The 18,484-nt window shown below is 38.4% G+C and overlaps 1 protein-coding gene across 22 annotated transcripts in view; it reads right to left on the bottom strand.

The window, feature by feature from the left end:
- Positions 1–1,467: 1,467 nt before the first annotated feature.
- MBD5 (methyl-CpG binding domain protein 5) overlaps positions 1,468–18,484 on the bottom strand; it is a 226,469-nt gene continuing 209,452 nt past the window's right edge. For all 22 annotated transcript variants that reach the window (XM_038565140.1, XM_038565160.1, XM_038565161.1 and 19 more), the window contains 3 exons: positions 13,524–13,597; positions 5,150–5,225; positions 1,468–2,062 (listed from right to left, as the gene is read on the bottom strand). In XM_038565140.1, the coding sequence (XP_038421068.1) occupies positions 1,991–2,062; positions 5,150–5,225; positions 13,524–13,597 (222 nt within the window). In that variant the 3' untranslated portion in view covers positions 1,468–1,990. The remainder of the gene's footprint in view (positions 2,063–5,149; positions 5,226–13,523; positions 13,598–18,484) is intronic.

The raw sequence follows: 18,484 nt of genomic DNA, 5'->3' as shown, positions 1-18,484 counted from the left end.
AAAGGCTCCTGCCTCCAGGCCGAGAAGCCCGGGGTAGCCAGCTGCATTCCATCAGGCCTGAGGGTAGGGGTGAGGGTGGGAGTGAAAGGACAACTGGACACAGGAGACCGGAGGGGAAGAACTAAGAGCTGTTGCTATCAAAAGTGAGCCCGGGTGGAGTGCTCTGTGCTGTGGCCCCAAAAAACCAACTGGAAGAATGACCTTGGTCTCCTTTTTCCTGAGTTACTGGAACTCTGCTACATCGTGGGACTGAGAAGAATGGGGGCTGGATGAGAGAGGAGTCATAATGAGGTGGTGGGTATTGGGGTGGGGGGCTCCAGAGCCTGCTACTGAAAGGCTCCCAGTGGCTGGAGCATTAAGCTGTTGAGTTAGCCCCAGGCTAGGTAGGGGCCCAGGCAGCGAGTGTTCTCTAGGGGTTTAAGGGTTTGGGGATGGGGGCTGGTGATTCAAAGAATAAAGGGATAATGGATCCCTTCTTTTGACAGTCCATCAGCAGAAGTCAGGCTGGAGGCCTGAAACTTCACGTAAGTGCGTGGGAGATAGGGTTATACCACCACCACAAAAATTGTGAAAAAAAGACGGAAAATTATGTTGTGCTACATTTCTTATTAATAACCTTGTACTTTACAATGGCTCACAGTTTTAGGTTTGTATACTTGTAATGTAGTATTTTCTCTCTACATTTGTTTCACATTTTTTTCTTACTTAATATAATATAAATAATTTGGTTAATAGATTTAACCTGCACATTTCAGCCACATTAATATATATAAGAATCTGTTAATGGTATAAATAATTCTTTAAATAAAATAAATCTGATATGTTACATAATACTGATAAAAAATTACCATTGCTAATAATTTTGTAAGCCACCTTCACTTCTGGTTTAAGTAATACTGATGAATGGCTATGAAACTTGCTTTGATGATTCGTATTCGTTTTTGCCACTACAAAAAAACTGAATTATAATCAACCTTACCTCTGATAATGGTCTCGAACTGGGGCTTTTGCCTCCATGTATGGAAACAGAGAGTTTTATCTTGTCAGGTACTGTTTGCAAACAAATTCCACTCTGAGCATCAATGGTGGTGCAGCATGAGCTAGCTAGATCAATAGGTGGCTATCAAACGTTAACTACAGAAATGACTGAGTAAAATATTCCATCTAAGATTTTTTTTTTTTATAAAACCTATTCTACTTTAAAACTTAGGTAAAAAAAATATGCAACAAATGGTTGCAGTTTCTGAATTCTCAATTTAGACCTGTGAGCCCTCATCCCTTTAGAAATCTGCAAGGTTTTGATTTCCTAGGCACCCGAAACTGAGTCCAGTGCTTCCAGGCAAGGTTCATTCCAAACAGACAATATAAATGGACACTCGGTGGTGTGCAGTGTATGTCATCATTCAGGTAATACATCATCATGCCTTTTCTCTGCTGTTAAATACAAAAACAGCATCTTTTACATTATCATAGAAAAGCATTTAGGTTGTATTTTTATTTATCACTTTACACTGGTAGTCTCTGGTAGGTGTACTCCATAGAAACCAAAGAATTTTGTACACTATTTCTTTGTACAATAAAAGATAAAGTGTGCATTAGGTACGCTTGTACATGACAATATTGTACAATATTTACATTTCTGATATCACCATGAAATTCTGTATTTTCTATATACAACATTGAAAAGTCTTCAGAAACATTTGGACATTTCTTATAATCACAATTTTAGTATTATAGAAAAAGTTTCTCAGTAATCTCTTGACCATTTATCACTCTCATCATTCAGGGATTCTGATTGGTTTTCCAGCATTCATTATCCTTCCTGTTCAAAAAAATATTGTATCACTGTTTCTTTTAGCACCCTGTGGTGGTAGTAGCTATCTGCCATAGTATAAATACTGATATAACAGTGGCTATATCAATACCTATATATAGATATATCTGTGCACGTTCCTTTAATAAACACTGCGCATTGGTGGAGTAGTCCCTGTTATCTGGAGATCTTCCTCCTCTTGGGTTTGGGGGGTCTCATTTGTCTGTCTCCCTGTGGGATTTGGTGAACCTGGAAATAAAGAGGTGGAAAAAAAATAACAACAGACGTTGAAAGTACAAACGCCATACGATCTCTGACAAAAAACAGGATAGGGAATAGGTTTCCACCTCTCGTCTTCAATCATTGATATCATGAGGCCTTGAAATTTTTTGTCAAGACCCCGGATCTCAGTGTGCCCATAGTCACTACAGAGAATGAGGAATCCTAGGAACTAAGAAGCAGAACAACACTGTGGGAACCCCATAAACTGTGGAACTCAAAGGAGGAAGCGGAGAAGACCAAGTGTGGGAAATGCAGTGTGCAGTCGCTACCCCTGCTGTCCATTTAAGGCAGAAATAACGCCTTTCCTATTAGAGATCCCTAGATCACCAATTTCAGTAGAGTCTAGGAAAGTGGAAAAATACGTACCGGACATGTTTTCTTCTTTATTCCGTCACCCGACTTACTTTTTAACTACTGAGAAGGGTCAAAGATGGTAAGAACACGCACACAGCTCAGCCCAAGGAATGTTATTTATGAGAAGACTCAGAGTAAAAATGGAATACCGCTACCATCGTTGGCAGATCTGAGCTTATATAGTCTGGGATGAGCAATTAGTACAACTCATCTGTTATATACTAATGCAGAAGCTGTAGCAATTAGGGCCGTGTATCATATGGAGCAGGGGTGGAGCATGGCGGAGTGTGATCGCCAGGTATGAGACAGCAGGTATGGTTTTGGGAGGCAGAGGACACGTGCTAGGGGGGTGCCCCACATTGTATGTGGTCACTGATAGGAGAGGGCAAGGTCAAGACCCAGGAAAGGCAGGCGAGTCCCAAGGCAGTGGTGTAGCTAATGCTTAACAACCAGCTCCCTGTTGGAGGAACACGAGCCTATTGCAGCATTTGCCCATTTCCATGGTGTAAATACTTCCACCACAGCCAGCTTCAAAGCTACCAACGTAACATGATGGAACTCATAGTTAGGAGATGTGCCCAGTCAGCTCTCAAGACCTGCTACACGTTGGCTTCACTGCATGTCTTCAAAATGCTTAGATAACAGCACAGGCCAATGCTGTTCAAAGTCAAATGCAAAAGGCTTTAAAAAAATTTTAAATTTAAAAAGTAACATAAGTTTCTCAAACTGCCTTTTCCTCCTAACCTGTCCATATACACTTTTAAAAACCATTAGTTTCTGATGAAGATCCATAATGGAAAACTTATTTTAACTGAGGAAAGAAGATGTTATCCAAGACTGCAAGCAAGTCTTGGTAATCTGTGGACCAAATGTGGCCTGAAAAGGTATTTTGTTTAGCTGTATGATGCCTTAATGTCTAAAACATTGTCAACACTAAAAAAAAAAAAAAAAAAAAAAAAAAAGGGAAATTTTACTTTCCAGACTTTTAGCATCTTATGAAAACTTGGAAGAGCTTGCAGCTCTGGCACAATTTCCCATGTGGTTCAGATCTGCAGGAGTGTGGAAGGAGGAGCTCCTTCTGGAGAGAGTATGGACTCCAGCTTGACACAGTCCCCATCAGTGCTGACTACCTGCTGGCCACGAGGGCCAAATGTCCTGCAGGGAAGACCAGCAAGATGCTTACTGAAGTCATTTTTTCTTCCTCCTCAGCAGGCACATCGTATAACACGTTTCCTAGTCCATTTGAGTTAAGGAAGCCATATGAGGGGGTCAGACCAGAGGAAAATGATGAGCCTATCCCTGGCAGCCCTTGGCATATTCTCTTCTCTCATCTGATGGATGGAATTCAAGTGAAATGAGGAGCATTGTGAGGCCCTAAGGACTGGTGGATGGTGGATGCTGGATGGAGCAAGCCTTTCCCCAACCAGCACCAGCTGAAGTGGGCAATAGTCTTTACTGTGGATCCTCTAAGGCGGCTTCCCCCGACCTCTTGGTTGGCATTTCTTGATCCGCTTGAGTGGCTGTTATTCTCACACATGACCCACTTTACTTACTGACAGTATTTGCCTGACCTTAGCAGGCATTTAGATTTATAATCCCCACTTTAGACCTTTCCTAAATTCTATCAGGAAATTTAACATCTTAGGGTCTTGGGGGATCCCTGGGTGGCTCAGTGGCTTAGCGCCTGCCTTCGGCCCAGGGCATGATCCTTGAGTCCCAGGATCGAGTCCCATATTGGGCTCCCTGCATGGAGCCTGCTTCTCCCTCTGCCTGTGTCTCTGACTCTCTCTCTCCCTCTCTCTGTGTATCTCATGAATAAATAAATAAAATCTTTTTAAAAAAAAAAAACTTAGAGTCTTCATTCATTTGCAAAATGATGGGTTGGATCACCAAATCTCTAAAGCCTGCACCAACCCCACCATTCTGGGAATCTATAACCTGTATGTCAATCAGTAGCCACTGAATGGGTTGTTGGGATCTAGATAACTTGTTAACACAAAGCATTGAGTAAAAGTAAAAGAAATTAGCTTTCATTGCTGAATAGCCTTAGATAATTCACATTTTTTTTAGAAATTACTAAAATCATATTTTGAGTGTTTACACTAGCCAGTTTGTGAATTAGAGGACAATAGGTAAACTTCTCACATTCAATACTACTGTATGAATGGTTCAGTAAAAATGTAAAGAAAGAATAGACACAACTTCTCAAAAACCAGAGATTATAAGGTTCAATAATTTAATAATAGTGCCAAATATTTTGCTTTTTAGGCAACAGTACAAAGGAAACGAAAGGTCTTTGCACTCTTGAACTTGAGCCCACTGTTCAATTTCCCTTTTTTTGAGACAAAGTGAAATTTGCATTATTGACTAGGCAACAGTAGTGGCCACTGTTATTCAGGGAGTCAAATGCAGAAAGCTGTGGTTTGAACAGGAATATTTTGCGGCTCACATTTAGAAAGAATGTTATGTGGGAAAAACAAAAGTTATCTCAGGAAAAAGACATAGTTAATACTACCAGGTTATTTTTTCTTAAATTGCTTTGAATCTTTTTTGATATGTCTTTTTTTTTTTTTTTTTGGAGCCTAGTAATTTAGTATTGCTACGTGAGTTGCTTGTCAATATTTAAGAGACTTTACCAAAAAGTATAATACAATTTATTTTCAAAGAAGCACAGCATAATGGAAAAATAAATTAACTTACAGTCCCAGACATTTTGTCCAGTTCACTCATGGCCTCATGAATAGCAGCTTCTAAATGGTTATTTAGCTTTCCACTTCTGGAATTAATGAAAACAACACACCAGGTTAATAAATTAAGGAAACAAAGTCTCCATTTAATCCCCTAATCAGAAAACAGAAGTACCAATTCCACCAGAGAAAGTCAATTTATATTTACATTTGAAAAAGTCAGATGGCAAACGCCCTGGGATTCTCACCACTGAATACTAATAATAAAGTCACGCAGCAACGAAAAGATGGGACACATGATGGGGGACAATGGCTTCTTCCCCCTTCCACACGCTTCTTCCCCAGTCTGATGGTTTTGCAAGAAAACTGGGCCACGGGTCTGCTTTCCCGGAGGTGGCTTGTGGGCCAGGAGTCCCGCCTGCCGCCCTGCGTGCCTGCTGGTGTCTGGCCAGGCCGAGGGCCCGCGGGGAGGGCGCAGGCCTGAGCTGCAGACTCCGGCCACTAGGGAGCTCCCTCTGCCCTCTCTGGCGGTCCCGGCTTCCAGAGTTGAGCAAGTGAAGGCTGAAATCCTGGTGTGCCTATGCACCTTGCACACTTGCACGTTCTGGGTGGGAAACACCTCAATTTGTCACTCCCAAGGCTCCCTCCATGCCTGGGCCTACCACATTTCCCCCAAACCCCAAATGACTTAAGTATTTGAGCAGATAAAGAATGACTCAGAGTGTCAATCACTCGTTTGACTTTTTCTCTCTACTCAGCCTAGCACGAGACGACGTGCGTGTGGCTTGAAGAACACAAAACAGTGCATCTGCTGCTACTGAGACTATGGGACGTTGCTGAACTAACTCCTTAAAATCGCAAACCCACACCATCTCCTTCTGTGGTTATGTACCCTTTGTCTATTCTAACTTCTTTTGTCCTTTTTTTATGCATAGAAATACTTACCCAGTTAGTCTGAGTACTAAGGTGATTCATTCATTTATCTTGTCACAACAATTACTAGAAAAGGTGCAGAGATAAGCCCTTTCAAAGCAGGCTGTCAGTGTGGTTTTCCAAGAGTTAAGTCTCAACATCTACACGAAGATTGGAAATTCGCAGTTGTGGAAGAATTTGGCTCATATTCCCATTTAGTCTGGCTCACATCGTGTTTAAAAACATATTTGAACTTTAGTGGAATGCCTTCAGATGGGGCCTTTTGGTTTACCACAGCCCCCACCAGCTTTTAGCCTCACACGCCGGGACTGGACAATTCATACATTTAGTTTCTGCGTACACCCCGAGGACTGTTCTGCTAGGCACATCACAGATGCTCCACGTATTTACTAACTAAAAATTTTGTCCAAAGCCAATACGATGTCTCGATATTTTGGGAAACATACGTGAACTTAAGTCAATTTAACTGAAAAAAAAAATTAATGTATTGGTTTTAACTAAATTATGTGGGCAATACAGCACCAACTCTTTCCCCCACCTTTTGCTGGCCTGCAAGCCAGCCTCTAGTTTTTTACATTCTTCCCATTTATTTTTAGAAATATAAACAATGCAGAGAAGTGCATAGAATAAATTAACCCCTAACAAACCCACTTCCAAGAATAAACTAATAATAAATGACCTATTTCCTTTAAGTCTTTTTTATAAAAAAACAAAACAAAACTGAAATTCCCATTTATTATCAGTTCCCAGTCCCATTCTCTCCTCCCCTCAGGTTGTTGTCTATCTTTCTAGTATGTTTTATAGTTAATTTTAATTTTATTTATTTATGAAAGAGAGAGAGTGAGCATGAGCAGGGGATAGGGCCAGAGGGAGAAGGGGAAGCAGGCTCCTTGCTGAGCAGCCCCGACATGGGGCTGGATCCTGGGACCCTGAGATCAAGACCTGAGCCGAAGGCAGACCTTAACCAACTGAACCACCCGGGTACCTCTGCTTTTATATTTCACATGATATATCCATGAACAATACTTAGCATTGTCTTTTATGTGTGTTTTTTGAATACACACACAAAGGTGTCCATCAGGTATGCGATGGCAGGCATACCATTCTGCAACGTGTCTCTTTCTCCCTTAGCACTGTCCAAGCACTGAGCACTGTCCAAGTTGATATCATCTATTCATACACTCATTTATTTACCTACCCATTCTAGTTTTAAGGGACCATGGTGGGGATCCCTGGGTGGCACAGAGGTTTGGCGCCTGCCTTTGGCCCAGGGCGCGATCCTGGAGACCCGGGATCAAATCTCACATCAGGCTCCCGGTGCATGGAGCCTGCTTCTCCCTCTGCCTGTGTCTCCGCCTCTCTCTCTCTCTTTTTCTCTTTCAATCTGTCTCTCATGGATAAATAAATAAAATCTTACAGAAAAAAAAAGGGACCATGGGCATCTTGTGGAGTCAGTCTGGGTTGCTTTCCTGGTGAGAAGTTTGCTAAGCCTGATTCTGAGTGCCGGGAGGTGAGGGGGGGTGCGGGGTGTTGGTCTGATCATAGGACTCTGTGGGTCCATGTAAGTTTGGCTGGGGTTAGGCTGGGGCCCCATTTATGGGCTGTTTGGGAAAGGTCTTGACTCAATATCACATGTTGCCTAGTTGCCTAACAGTATTACACCTTGTGTAATGTGTTAAATAGATTTGTCTTTTTACTATTTCTAATGTATTTAAAAGTATGAATATAAATTTCAAAAGATATTTATGTTACAGACCTTTATTATATCTTATGGGTTTACGATTGACTACTTACAGCTCTAAATGTCTAAAACAAAGGTAAAATATTTCAGCGAAAAGCCACTAGAGAATTTTGGTTCTCTCACTTTTATCTTAATAGCAAAAACAGCTACTATTTATTGAAAATTGTCTATGTGCCAAAAATTGTGTTAAATCTTCATATACATTATCTCATTAAATCTTACAGCAAGCCAATGAAGTAGGTATTATGACAACTGTTTATAAGCAATACTTCATGACTTTTTAGGGAGAACTGGTGAAGCCAATTCTTTTTTTTTTAATTAATTAATTAATTAATTTATTTTTTATTTTTATTTATTTTTTGGTGGTGAAGCCAATTCTAATCTGGCAATGCTGAAGATGGATATTTAACTACAAATAGTTTTTAAAAGTAGGAAGTTCAAAGAGCTATGAAAAAACTTTCCCTATGAAAAATTGTTTTTTAAAAACATTTTATTAATATGTATTTATTCATGAGAGACACAGAGAAGCAGAGACACAGGCAGAAGGAGAAGCAGGCTCCCTGCAGGGAGCCAATGCAGGACTCAATCCTGGACCCTGGGACCATGTCCTGAGCCAAAGGCAGACACTCAACCGTTGAGCCACCAGATGCCCCTCCTAACTATGGAAAAATTGTAATAACATCACCAATCAAAGTATAAAAAGAATTCAACAGTACTTGTTGAATAAAAAGATAGAATTTAGGACTTTGTGATCTCATTCTTCAACAAGATGTTTAAAATGTTTGTAAACAGCCTGTATTAATTTAAGCTAAATTAATAGTGTTTTTCCTTTAACAAACTTAAGTAGTTCTTAGGGGGAGAAATGACTACTTGTGGAAGATGGAATAGATACAGAGAGGTGGGGCATGAAATTACTTGAATACATCATGAGATTCAAGAGGTAAAGGGAGATGCTCCCAGGTGCTAAAGCTGCTGACTAATTTTTACACTAACTGGTCAGGTCAGGGAAAAATGAACTTAAAAGAGGAAGAAAAATTTCCATGAGTTCATGAAATGAGTAATTAGTCAAAATTCAGTCTTCCAGTACCAAGGGCCTCCCTGTGGAGTCTCTTCTACTATTTTCGATTCCCTGCTGACATTTAATAATAAACATTTTTACTAATGGACACTCTAAAACCTACTTGATTAAGCAATAGATGTTCATATAATCACATTTCTAGTTATTAATGGAGATAATTGCCACTTCTATTCTTCATTGCCTATATTGTCACACATTATCCTTATCTTCGCTAATTGAGAAAAAAGGCAGGTACGCATCTGTGAATGGTACGAGAAATGAGGGAAATGAGAAACTGCACGTTGCTCTACACTGTCAGTGTAGAATTTAAGCAACTCACTTCCTGTAGAACAGAACAAATTTGGGTGACACCTAAATGTCAAGAATCTTAGATTCTGAAACACAGTCCATAGAGAAAGTAGGAAGATCTAAGAAAACTTAACATGCTGGGGCAACTGGGTGGCTCAGTAGTTCAGTGTCTGGCTCTTGGTCTTGGCTCAGGTCACGATCTCAGGGTTGTGGGATCAAGTCCCGCTTCGGGCTCTGTGCTCAGCTGGAGTTGGCTTGGGATTCTCTGGCTCCCCTTCTGCCCCTCCCCGCTGTGCACTCGCACACTCTCTCTCTCACAAATAAATGAATCTTTTTTAAAAAAAGAAAATTTAACCTGCTAAGTATAATTTCTTGGTTTCAAAGTGAAAGTAGGATTTATTTGATCACTTTATCACTTTTCAGCTTCACAAAAATCAGGCTACCAAATTTTAAATGATATGTATGTATAGATAGAATATTTGATCATTTCAGTGGAAATCATAACAAACTTAAAGCTATAAAACTTTTCCTTTAATGAAGCTATTTCCTCTTTTAAGTATGACTTCACCCCCAGTAATGTCTTCAATATACATGTTAATATTTCTCTTGTGATTAGGCTGTAATAAGCCTATCAGTTTAAAGATATTTATTATACAGTTTGATTATAGAGTATTAAAAATTAAAATGATCACATAAAATTCTAAATATCTTTTTTTTTTTGCAGATTTCATTTTTATTTTTTTTAAATTCTAAATATCTAATAGAATAGTAGAATGTTTCAACTGGGGAAAATATCTCATAATTGTGTTTGTTTCACCCGTATCTTTTAATCCAAGTATCTGTTTACTAACTACTTACCATGTACCAAGTACTGTGTTGAGGCTCTCTTTATAATGTCTATACTATAACGATGCTAAGAGGTAGATGTTAATATGCCCATTTTAGAAATGAAGAATTTAGGCGCAGAGAGGTTAAGCAACATACGCAAGGGCACATAGCTCTGATGCGGTGGAAACAGGATTTGAACTCAAACCCCAAACCAACTTCTTAACCATCTTATTCCAAATGCCGCCTTCCTTTTTCAGTTGCTTCCTCCCTCCTTTTCCCCTGTCTGCAAAAGCAGTCCAATCTTTGTCATCTTAAAAATTCTTCCAGTTATTTTTCAGGAACTTTTCATATTAAGGATAGGAAGAAGCCTAATTAATTTGTATCAGCTCTCTCTAGTTCATTCGTATTCCCTCTTTAACCCATGGCCACTTGGTTTTTACACCTTCCACTTTACTGGAGACGGTTTCCACTAAGGTTGCCTGCAGCCTCTAACTTGCCCATCTAATGGAGATTTCTCTCTTTTTGGCTTAGTGCACTGCTGTTTATCATTTTATCATCCTGGAAGCTTTTGGTCTTTGGTTCCTAACACCCTACTCTGCTGCCCCCTGGTTCTCTTCCACCTTTTTGATTGTTCTCATCTTCTTCATTATCTCTTGCAAATGTTCAAATGCCCACGTGGGTCAATCCTTAGCCCACTGTTCAAATGGGCCAAAGGATCTCTGTGTGATCGCAGCCATTTTTACATAGTGTCAGACTTGTGTCCGACACAGTTGACAGGCACCCTACATGCACTCAACAGCTCCCCTTTGTACTCTCCACTCAGCCAGTGTTTTCTACTACCCGCCAAGTCACCCCAGCTAAAACCCTGAAAGTCATCCTTGATTGCTTGCTCTCCACATTCCGATCAATCACCATGACATTCTGTGAATTTCACCTCCTAAATATTCCTCGACCATGTTCCTCCTCCTCCATTCTCATCGCTCCCATTGTGGTTGAATCATCATCCTGTCTTGACTTCCGCCATGGCCTCCTAAACAATGTCCCTGTCTCCAATATGGTTCCCCTAAAATTTATCCTCCATAGAGGATAATCTATGTGAAAAATCCAACCACCTGACCCCTCAGGCACTTCCAATAAGATAAAGGATCCTATGGGTGCATACTAAACTCTTCATAATCTGATTGCTGCTTATGGCTTTGGCTGCTTCTCTTACAATTTCCTGTCTGATGCTTTACAGTCTCTCAAATCCAACTGCTGATCTCATTTGAACACTATCCCACCCCATACCACCTTGGTCCTTATCTCCTTGTTCTGGCTAATACCTACGTAGCACGTAAGGCTTGGCTCAGATTATCTCCTCTAGAAAGTCTTCCTTTACCTGAGTTTAATGCCACTTCTCTATGATCCCCAAGTATACTATACATATTGCTGTCATTGCAATTTTAACATTTTAATTATTTCTGGATCTGTCTCCTTTGCTCAAGAGAGCTCCAGGGACTGCAGCACAGATTTTTGCTCAATTACTCTCCTTAAATTGGGGAATAACTAAGTGATTAAATAAATGAATAAATATATGATTGGGTTCAAGACATCATTTGTCACTTATACGACTGACCTTCAATTAATTATTTAAGCTATTTGGGTCTTGGTGTCCTCATCTATAAATGGGCTTAGTAATTCTGGCCCATTTTGTCATTGGGAGAATAAAATAATGGATTTTAAATAGTATATGCAAAATGTAAAGTATTCTACTGGGCCTTTATAAGGCAAGTTAGTCTGTGTAGACAATAGCATGATAAATAAAACTGTTTTTACTAAAGTTCATTTCATAGTTTCTTCTTTTACATCTCTCATCTATATTCTAACTTCCTGGTTTCATGGCAGTCCCTTTAGATAAAGCCACTTAAGACTTAGCAAATTCACCATAACTAGTAAACTAGTTTTGAAGAAAAAAAATTTAAAATAGCTATTTATTACTTACTACCTTTCAGAAATCGATTAATACCAAATTTATGGGAAAAATACAGCTCATTTCAAGGCAGTATATTTAAATATTTGAAGGAGTTATTTCATTTCTGTGTTATCAATTGTTTTGGGTATTTTGAATATAATTCAGCTTACTGGCATATCTCACTGGAGGAAAGATTTTAGGGTTCTTTTACATCAAATAAATGAGTACTGTTGAATATTTCATAGCAAATGGCCCATTGCAAATTTGTGATGTAGGTAATTTGCAATTTCCCTCCTGTCATCCAGAACTTGTATTAATTTTGTGGGCCTTATCCTACCACAAAGCTCTGCACAGGAAGTGTTATTTCAGTCAGAGCAGAAGGGACTTGCCTCACCATATTCTTTATCATATCTGTAGTGAATCTGGCAATTCACTCAGTCATTGATTGCCACAGTCAGTGCCAACTTGCTACCATCCAAAAAATTCCCCAACATAGGGGCACAGGAGTTTGCCTCTTGTGGTTAGCATCTTTCCGTGAGGCAGTTTATTGAGATGAAGAATTTCCCCAAGAGATTTCAGTTCTAAAATTTTGCCTCTGGCACCACTAAGAGAAAGAGTGCTCTTTGATAGATAATATTGATATCATTATGTACACGAGATACACTACCGAACATTCTGACCTCATAATTCTTGGACCTGAACAGGCATGTCAATCATATGTATTTTTAAATAACTTTCCATGTGCATTTGCAAAAGCACATTTGTAATTCTCTACCTTAAAATGAAATAATAATTATGATACATAAAACTATATTGTATTACAGTGGAAACTGTTTCTAACGTTATCTGCTTGGCCAAACAACATTTACCTAGAATAAAAAGATCGAGAAGTACTTGAAAAATAATGTCTCAAAGTACAACTTCTTATTCTAATTCCAAAGAAAACCTATTATTCCTGCCCTAAGAAAAAAGAATTATTTACCATCACTTTGAGTAACAGTTAATCTGCCAAAATTATTTACCTGTGTACAACTGGGGTATCTCCTCATTCCTCTTCCAAAAGGGATAGAGTTTTGCTACACTTTTATTTTTTTATTTTATTTATTTTTAAATTTTTATTTATTTATTTATTAGTAATTTCTACACCCAAGAGGGAGTTTGAACTCATGACCCCTGAGATCAAGGGTCCTATGCTCTTCTGACTGAGCCAGGCAGGTGCCCCTTTGCTCCATTTTAGAAACTATTTAATTGCTACATGTTGAAAGTGTTTCTTTTCCAACATATGACAGGGATGGAAATGAAGAGAGAGAGGAAAGAGCTCATGAAGAGGGAAATCCCACAGAACAGTACAAATGGTTACGAAAATACTCTGTAATAGCTAATTTGGCTTAACTATAATGGTCCTCTTGGGTGACAACTACTAAACTGTACTTAGTACAGTACAGGCCCTAAGATGGACAAAATTACTGAGATTTTCTTGTCCCTATGAACACAAACTAGTAAATTATATCCGTGAAAAGCAAAATGGCAAAAAAAAAAAAAAAAAAAAAAAAAAATTCAGTGCTTACTTTCTGTTCCTTTTCCGGGCTCGGCTGTAGGCTTCTAAACCTTCTGTTAGTGTCTTCAACTTCTCGGGCTCCACCTGAGTGAAGGCATGAAGACCAAACCATATTACCCAGACCTGCAATTGTTAACACCATTTTTACTTTCCTGCGGGGGAAGGGAGGCTTAACTTTCACTGCCCTGTCAAATGTCCTGTCCTTGCTCAAGCAGAGGTTGACTGTGTGGCTCCAGGCTGTAACATCAATGGAAACGAGAGATCGTTTGGCTTTCATACTATCAACATTTTGAAAACAATATTTTAAGAACACAATTTGGAACTTCAATAGCCTTCGATTCACAAAATCGTATAAATCAGAGATCCCTGGTTTGCTTTCTCTACTTGCTTGATACTCAGCAACTGCAAATCTGTACTCCATCCCGAGGCGGATAGGAGCGGTGGCAGTGAAGGGGGTGGGCTTTGGAGCCAGTAGACTGAAGTTTGAATCTGACCTTGCTTTCTAGTGTGAATAAGACACTCCGATGTTCTGAACCTCAGTTTCTTTCTCTTTAAAATGAAGACAATACCTACCTTCCAGCTAGAATTGCTGGGACAATTAGAATGCAACAAGGCAGGATGAATACAGGTAAGCAGAGAGTGGCTGTTATTACCTTGTAGTCTTAGGTATTGCAGAGGCCACTAAATGCGTGGAAGGAGACTACCATAGTCCTTGCTGTCTAGGGAAGAGGGTGTTGCTACACCTGTGGGCGTGTCCTCTCCTTTCTTGCTTTATCACTGCCGAGAATCTTGCTACTTTATCACCCTATGGCCACCAAAATGGTGACTGGGGGACTTATGAGGGTGGGGAGGTGCAGTCTTTGCCACTTCCCCCCAGTAATCTCCAGCATGGTTCTTGAAGCCACCCCTCCAAGATAAACAATTAATAAATAGTAAAACTTGTATGTGACTTGTGAGTAAAAACACTTTAAGAAAAACATTGCTATTTTTATTGATCTTAAAAAAACAACAACAGTTTAAATAAAAACAGTGTCGATTGCTGTGTAAACACAGCTTCAAGGCAAGTCTCCCAGCCGTCCCTTAACCCAGTTTTTTCCCTGCCCCTATGCTACTTTTACAGAAAAATTTGAGAAGGTGCCAAAATGCCTCATGGGTAAGAAAATAAATACTAAGAAGCAAGGAAATTATTATTAACTTTTCTCTTGAAATCTTCTTGACTCATGAGTATGCTTTATAAATAATTTTTCTTTGACCTCTTCAAAATTGAGTAGCCAGTAATGAGTAACAAAGGGTTTCCTTTGTCAGTTTGAAAACAGGCATGTCTAAATACTCAAGGAGAAAAACAATCAAACAAAGAAAACATTTTCCCTTTCATAATTTTTGTACTTTGTCCTAAAGGATGCAAATCTCATATTTCTATATATCTATATCTCCATTCATTGGAGACACCCAATTTCTTGTGTGCTGGAACAAGAGACAATTCTGTTCTAATAACACTTCATGGAAACCATGAAGAAAAGTGTCTTGCTGAAATAACTGGAAAAGCTTAAGTGAGATGAATATATATATATGTGTTGTTTTAAAAAAAAAATAGTGCCTGGGTACATTTTCACATTTCATGTTGAAGAGGTTTCATCTTGTATTTACTCACGTGAAAAGAAAAAGAAAGATATTTCACACATTACATTTCTATAATCTATCGCTAATTCCACTTATATTTAATCCCCCCCCCCTTTTTGGCAGTAGGAAGGAAGCTCTCCTATGTAGTAAACTTATAGTAGGCACAAATTGGTGTAGTGAAAGATCTCAGAAGGGATTGATGCAAGCGACAGAAAGCAGATTCACAGTGAAACAAAGCAAAACATCAATATGAAGACTTAATCCACTGGTGTTAATTCTTAAACACTAAGTTATGTAAAACTATTTTTAAAATTTTCAGTTTTTATTTTTAATTAAATAAGGAATAAGGGGCAATAAAAACATTTCTTGTGCATTTATTGTGGAAAAGGCACTGTTTCATTATTTAATATGATAATACTGCAAACTAGTATTATTTTTGTTATTTTACAGATGAAACTCAGTGAATTTAAGTAACATGGCCAGCACTGAAACTCAGGTCTGACTCCAAAGCACTCAACCTCTCTCCACCACACCAACTACAATATACATTGATGTTTACAATCATTTTTTACACACACTTACACACACATGCACATATACTAAAAAAAAAAATAGGTCAAATTATTTTAAAACAAATTAGATTCTTCCAGAAATTTAGATAATACATGCTCAAATTTATCTTTAAAAACTTTTTTATGCTTGGATAATTTTCTGAACTAATAATCTACCATGATTTTTCTTTTCATTTAAATTGCCTCTAAGGCTGTAAGGTACTCTATAATGAACTATATTATTTATAAAGGATTCAAAATGACCTTGAAAGAGAAAGCAATGATGGTGCTTTCTGAAACTAAATACAAATAAGTTACACATCACTGTTTATTTCTGATATGACAAGATCATACATATCCAGAGGTAAATGTTTCGTTTATTTTGTTTCAGAATTTTAGTACTCTACTGAATTGTGAAATATATGAACAGCGTATGTTGTTTATAGGGAATTATTCATATACTTATGCAATATTCAAGAAACTCTTTAAAGATACTGCCGCCCCCTAAGATGGGATTGGAGAAGAACAAAATAAATTCAATTTCTAGTCAAATAGAAATCATATTTAATGATTTAATGAATACTCCCTCATAAATTACTTAGCTAACTTGTAAATGAAGAAAGTACTGAGAAATCAAATACATAAATGTAACATTAAAAAGGATAAACACAAATATTTCTATAAACCTTACATTGAAGGAGCAAGTAATTTAAGATACTTAATACTGTGATCTGTAATTACAACCTTATACTCCTGTACATTCATAAGCCAGGAGTTCTATAAATTATTTAATTCCTATCCTGGTGAGAAATCAAGGGAGGACTTTATAATGTACCTTTACTCATAATCTATCCCATTTTCTCACTCTGGTAATGATGAGGCTAATAGGAATGACCAACATGGTATAACCCTCTGCACATAAATCATTTAAGATTTAGAAAAAATTACCAGAACTTATACATATTTATAGTTCAATTATTACCTCATGTATAAATATACACACATATTGGATATATTTTGACTCCTAAAGCCTTGTTCACTCATTCACATTCTTTAGATATCACAATTCTTCACATGAATAGTCCTACAGCCTGTTCAAGCAACAGAAAGCAGATTCTGAACCCCACCTGTTCAGTAGGGTTGGAAACATACCCATACACTCTTTTGGGTGGAAGTTTAAGACTTTTCTGAACAAGTCTGAATCTCTAGTTGCTTATTTTGTTCACAAGGCACACAGTAAAATTTGGCAATTTAATTAAGTTTGATTTGGGGTCAACACAGTAGAATGTAGTGATCTTAGAAGTAACTTAAATCTACGACAAGGGAGACACAAATCCTTCAGAGAACCAAACTGACCCTCTGAAAATGAGGTAGAGTATATATTAGAAGAGCTTGGATCAAAGATCCTAGATCACTTTTGAATAGAGCCAATTAAGTAAAGATGATGTCAAAATTCCCCATAGGCTTTAAACCTGGTAACAGGATTGAATTTCTTGGTGATTTACTTCGCTGCTACTTAGTGGTGAGGGGAAGCTGTCACACAAAGGTCAGACAAAGGACAGAGTACAAGCCACCTCCCAGGTTTCATAGGAGAGGCGGGCAGCTGAACTCAAGCGCCTTCTCATTCTTTACGTCTTTGTTCATGTCATCAGCTCCTGTGTTGGGGGAATGGTACTATGCAAAGAGTACTAAGCTTAGAGTTAGGAGACGGGGGTTGGGTCCTGGCTTAACTGCCTGTCACTTGTGTCCTTAGGAATGCTACTTCGCTGAGTTTCAGCTCCCTCATCTGTACCATGGGGATGGTTGTGCGCTTCTTTATGCATCACTGAGAGAATCTAAAAAGACAATGAAGATGAAGGTACTTTGTAAACACCAAATCAGTCTTTACCAAAGTGTCATTAGTGGCATGTGAAACAAGGACAGACCTTTAATATTTTTTAACATTTTTAATAGTTATATATTCATATGTTTATATTAGAAAAATACAAAAAACATCATACTTAGGATTTTACGCATATTCTATCTTAGAGTAAGACTGAAGACATTATTTGAAAGTAACTTCAATGGTGCCTAGTTCATATTATGAGTCCAAAAAGTATTTGTTGAATAAATAAATAAATAGTAAATGAATTTGCATAAAATTTTTAAGTATAGTACAGGTAGCATGCAACTTTATTTCTGTTTTTCTTGGGGGGGGTGGAGGAACAGAGGGACAGAAAGGGAGAGAATCTTAAGCAGGCTCCACGCCCAGCATGGAACCCAATGAGGGGCTAGACCTCAAGACCCTGAGATCACAACCTGAGTTGAAATCAAGAGTTGGACGCTTAACTGACTGAGTCACCCAGTGCCCCTAAAGGAACATGCATGCTTTGTTTTTTTTCTGTTTTTAGAGATTAGTGGGAGTGGGAGTGGGGGAGGCAGGGAGCAGACAACTTCAGTTGAAACCTGGGAAATAGAGCCCTGAAGCAATCAGCAAATATGAGGCATTTATTAGTTTCATTATTGACAAACACTTATTAAATAGTAAGTATTCAAGTCCTGCTAACTTAGGTGCGATATTGCAATATTTTTTAAAAAATGGGAATTAACGCTAAATAATTTGGAGTAAAGAGTTGACTCACCTGTGACAGAGAGGATGAACCTCATTTTCCATCAATAATACTCATGGAAAAATTCCTAAAGCGAACCCCTTTTTATTTTTTCAAACGAACTAATCAAATACACATAGACGACTTTTGTCAGTGGCCTTATCTGAGGCTTTGTGTGCGTGGATATGTGTGTGTGTGCTTCCTTTCCTCTT

Source organism: Canis lupus, chromosome 19 (assembly GCF_011100685.1).
Source record: "Canis lupus familiaris isolate Mischka breed German Shepherd chromosome 19, alternate assembly UU_Cfam_GSD_1.0, whole genome shotgun sequence".
Lineage (NCBI taxonomy): Eukaryota > Metazoa > Chordata > Mammalia > Carnivora > Canidae > Canis > Canis lupus.
The sequence above is the reverse complement of the archived record's forward strand: the minus strand, read 5'-3'. Positions and strand labels throughout refer to the sequence as shown.